This window comes from Wolffia australiana, chromosome 8 (genome assembly GCF_029677425.1).
Source record: "Wolffia australiana isolate 7733 chromosome 8, ASM2967742v1".
Lineage (NCBI taxonomy): Eukaryota > Viridiplantae > Streptophyta > Magnoliopsida > Alismatales > Araceae > Wolffia > Wolffia australiana.
The window spans coordinates 12,071,211-12,075,921 of record NC_135842.1 but is presented as its reverse complement, the minus strand read 5'-3'; the positions used below and the strand labels follow the sequence as shown (position 1 = coordinate 12,075,921).

The 4,711-nt window shown below is 47.4% G+C and overlaps 1 protein-coding gene across 1 annotated transcript; it reads left to right on the top strand.

Annotated features, from left to right (window-relative positions):
• The first annotated feature begins 613 nt into the window (after positions 1–613).
• On the top strand, positions 614–2,996 carry LOC144706742 (uncharacterized). The gene is made up of 2 exons (XM_078579748.1): positions 614–775; positions 1,702–2,996. Exons 1-2 carry the CDS (start codon positions 629–631, stop codon positions 2,689–2,691), a joined length of 1,137 nt encoding a protein of 378 aa, XP_078435874.1. The 5' UTR covers positions 614–628; the 3' UTR covers positions 2,692–2,996.
• The last annotated feature ends 1,715 nt before the right edge of the window (positions 2,997–4,711 follow it).

Sequence of the window (4,711 nt, the reverse complement as noted above, 5' to 3'; positions counted from 1 at the left end):
GATCGGCATGGATAAACGAAATTCAATGAGAAAAAGTAGAGAGAGAGATAGCCTAGGATATGCTCCATAACGACAATACATGCTTACACCTAGAGAGAGAGATACAGTCCAATAAGGGTAGATTCGCGGTCCCCCAGTGAGATACATAAGCTGCGGAGACGTTTACTCTGCTGCGGAGAGCCACAGCCCTCCGATCGAGATCGGACGGCTGTCGCTTTATCAGTTTTAACGAGGAAGAAGACGCCGTCAGAGAATATTCTGTCAGTTTCTCGACTCGGTAACGGAAACGATTCTCGACTCGGCGACTCGCTCTTGAAAGGAAATGACGGTTTTAACCCTCAGTTAAAGGACTGTTCACGGGCGTGGCCACGTCGGCCGGTCCCCTCGTGACCAGCGTTATTGGCGCGGGCCGGGCCCATTGGGCCTGCCCAGGCCCGCTTTGTCGTAATCCCCGGATCATTTATTGCGATAGTACTCTTTATGGAAAACCCTTAACTTCCTGTCCCTCTCTCTCCTCTCTCCTCATTTCTCTCTCTAGCTTCAGTCTATCTCTCTCTGCTGATTGGTGGTCTGTTTCTCTCTCTTCGGGCTTTATAAGCCCCCACCGACGCGGGAGGGGGAGGCGAAGATGAAGGCGGGAGCGGTTGTGAGCTGCGAGGGGGAAGATATGGACAAGGCTGTGAGAAGGCAGATGGGATGCATGGCGGGGTTTCTTCAGATCTTCGATCGGCATCAGATCTACGCGGCCAGGCGGCTCGGCTCGTTTCCTTCTCCGGTCTGTTCTTCTCGGCATTTCGATTTTTGGTGTTTTTACAGTGGTTGTGAGCGTGGATTCTTATTTTTGTGGTTTTGGTGTGGTTGTAAGTTTGCAGTAGGCGGTTGTACTTTGATTTGTGCTTCGGAGTTTGCTGTTTTTTTGTGTTTCGGTTTTAGCGGTGGTTTTGGACTTGGATTCAGCAGTGACATTTTGATTTCTCCTTTATTTTTTACGATTACCATGGCTGTGGCTTTGATTTCTGCTTCAGTTGACTGTTGGATTCGGCTGCCGAATTTTGTTCTATGCTTCAGAGTTTGTTGTTTTTATTGTTTTGATTTTTTACCGGCGGTTTGCACATGGATTCGGCTGCCGCATTTTGATTTCTCCTTTATTTTTGTGATTGCCGTGGTTGTGATCTTGACCACTGCTTCAGTGCACTGCTTGATTCGGCTGCGGAATTTTGTTTTAAGCCTTAGAGTTTGCTGTTTTCATTGCTTTGATTTTCAAGCGGTGGTTTTGAACTTGTATTCGTCGGCCACATTTTGATTTGTCCTTTATGTTTTGTGATTACCGTGGTTTTGATCTTAATTTCTGCTTCAGTGTGCCGCTGGATTCGTCTGCGGGATTTTGATTTATGCTTTTCAGAGTTTGCTGTTTTATCACCGTCCTTGTGATCTCGATTTCTGCTTCAGTTTACCGTTAGCCGATTTCGATCAACCGTCTTTTTTACCGTAGAAATGATTCAGAATTCCGCAGCGGCTTTTTAAATTCTCATTCGATCCATTGTCAGGTGAAGTTGATTTTGTCATCTTTTTTACCGCGGTTGTGATCTTGAATCCATTGTCTGGCGAAGTAAAACTTGTAATTTTTTTACCGCGACTTGGATTTCTCCGAGATTCCGATCGTTCTTCGGATAGCTGATGATCGCGAACTCCGCGTTGCAGGCGGCGAGCTGTTCGTCGGCGTCGGAGAGATCAGAGTCGTCGATTTCATCATCGTTCAAGGATGAGATCGCCGGCCGTCGATTTCCGCCGTCGAAGCCGCTTCCGGTGTTCGAGGTCAGCCAAGGTCGTTCCTCGTGGAAGCTTCGAGAAGCTCCGCGACTCTCCCTCGACAGCAAGCTCTCCCCGCGGGGGAACGAGTCGACCCGGTCCGATCCGCCGACTCGGTCTCCCAGCGTGGTCGCCAAGCTGATGGGCCTCGACGCTCTCCCCTCCGACGCCAGGCAGCCGCAGCTCCGCCGGTCGGTCTCCGCTTCCAGAGTTGACCATCTCGCCCCTCCTACGCCGTCCGATCTCGCCGAGAAGCTCCCCGCCGCCGTTCGATCGCCGCCGCCGCCGCCGCCGCGACGGCAGCCGGCCCAGAGAAAACGCTTCATCGCGGAATCCGCTCCCCGGCGGCGGCGCCGCCAACCCGCCCCCCGCGATTCCCCCGTCGCGGCAAAATCTCCGCCGTCGATCAAGCGGAGCCCCCGCGGACGGAGGGCGATCCCGGCCGCCACGTCGGATGTGGCCGCCTTCACGATCAAGAGACGGGTGGTGCTCGACGGGCTCGGGCCGCCGGCGGAGGAGCAGCAGCCGAGCCCGGTCTCCGTGCTGGACGGCGGCGCGGCGGACACGTGGAGGGGGTTCGTGGCGGCGGCGCAGAGGCGGCGGGAGTGTGACGTGGCGGCGGCGGAGGGGCAGAAGGTGCGGCGGCGGCGGCGGCGGGCGGCGGAGGAGGGGGTGTGCGCGGTTCTGTGGGGCGATTTGGCGGAGGAGCGCGCGGAGTGGGCGGAGAGGTCGGCGGAGGTGTCCGACGCGGTGCTGGCCGTCGAGCGCCTCCTCTTCAAGGATCTAGTCAGCGATCTTATCCGCAACCTCGCCGCCGCCGTTGACTGGCGGCGCCGCCGCCCCGTCCCGGCGCCGCTCCCACGCCGCCGCCTACTCTTTTGAGCCGTCGTTTTCCCGCCGTCCCTGCCACGTGGAAGCTCGCGATTGGAAGTGGTTATGACGTGGGCGTTGCCACGTGGGTGATCGTGATTGGGTTAGAGGATTCTGCGGTTAAAAGTGTTCCGCAGGAGGAACTATCCAAGTGTTGCGACTTTTTCATCGGCTTGTCAGGGCAAGAGGTGAAAGCTTGTAGATAAATTTTAGCAACATTGACAGATTTTGTGTTTGAAAGTCTTTCCAAAAATGTATATTGGTGTAAAACTTGGGTTTTTCTGGATTTGTATGTTGTTCCTTTTTACTTTCGGTTTCATCGGATTTCAGATTTAGTTTTCTAATAAATATTCTTTGAGTTCAGCTTCTATCTTGTTTGTCCTAAGAATCAGAGGTATTTAGAATTAGCATGTTAGGCTAGGAAACTTCTGGTACGCACTAAAAAATTGCTCTCTTGCAGGAACTAACGGCCTCCAAGTGGAATAAAGATTATTAGACATGGGTTTCTAAGCCCATTCCCTAATCCATTCCTATCGTTTCTCCCCACAAAGCCCATCTACTTAGCATGACAAGATCATGGGAAGGGGTCCCATCTTTGTCGCTCCTAAAATCCTATTTGAGCAAATAAACTTATTTTCTACCATTTTTCATACCTTTCTTCTTTCCTTTGAGCTATAAGCCATGATAAGACTACCATGCAGAACCAGGTGCTGGGTTCCAGGGCCGTGATAGAGACAAAAAGATTAATGCAACAAACGATCAAAATGGAATCATAATGCAAATCTAAAGTCAATTATTGCATTGCTTAGGAGCAATTGGATTCCTGATTTCTTAGTTTCTTGAGTGAGATGTGCTTAGTTGTTCATGCGTCCAGCCTCTAGATGGATCCATGCAATCCCTGGTAAGATAAATCACCTCCATCTGTATGATCCCTATTATCGCTCCACCATAGCTATGACATTGCAATCACATCGTTAGTGTAGAGAAGCCAATGGCAGAAGGGAGAAGAACAATGTGATAAAGTTGGTAGCCTGGTTGAATTTTATTCATTGTGTGTTCTCCTAATTTTTCTAAATGAGTATTTTTCATGAAACTCTTACATTTTATGTCTTATAACATCTAAAAGACCATTTGCGTGAGATCCGTGATAAGTCCAAATTTAGGGGTTTTATGTCGTTGTTTTGATTCGGACTTAACCAACACTTTTTATGAAAATTTTTCACTTAAATACTCTATACTTAATATAGGTCAAGTAAGGGGCCGATCCACAGATCTATAATTAATTTCAGGATTGTTCTCAAGCTTGGAATGAAGGAAATGAGTTTAAAAGTCAGAAATACAATTTCTGAGATTTTTATGGATTTTTAGTCAATTTATAGAAATTCCTATGATCTAAATTGAAGCAAAAATAGAAACAAAAACACTAAAAATATTTTAGACTATTTTTCATAATTTTAAGTAACACTAGAAATAGGAAATAAATGTTTTTTGAATTTTTTTGAATTTAATTAACACCAAAAACACTAGAAATATTAAAAATGAGAGTTAAATATTATTTTATAATTTTTTTTAGATGTTAAAAATACTGAATATCAATTATATTAATTTAAAAAAATTTCTATTTTTTTTGGAATTTTGAAATACAGAAAATAAGGAAAATACCTTTTCCAGCTATCGCCGGCAATGGCGTCGGTGGAGCGGTGGTGGTGGCAGCGGCAGACTGGATAAGCCGGCGGTCCTTGTGTGGCCCGTATAGGGCTGGACTTAGTTGGTCAGCCCACTAAGATTCAGCCCAATTTGGCTAAGTCAAGACTTAGCCAAATGGGCTAAGCCCTATTGGGCTTGACCTAATATGGTCAAGTCTAAGTCAATTTGACTAAGTCCTCCACACTCTCCTTTTTTTGCCCCAAATGATGGATTTCAAACATGATTTTTAAAAAAAAATTTAAAGAAAGAATGAAGGATGATCTAGAGAGATAGTGGAATGGATTTTAGAGAGAGAATAAATGATTTTAGAGATAGAAAATGACTG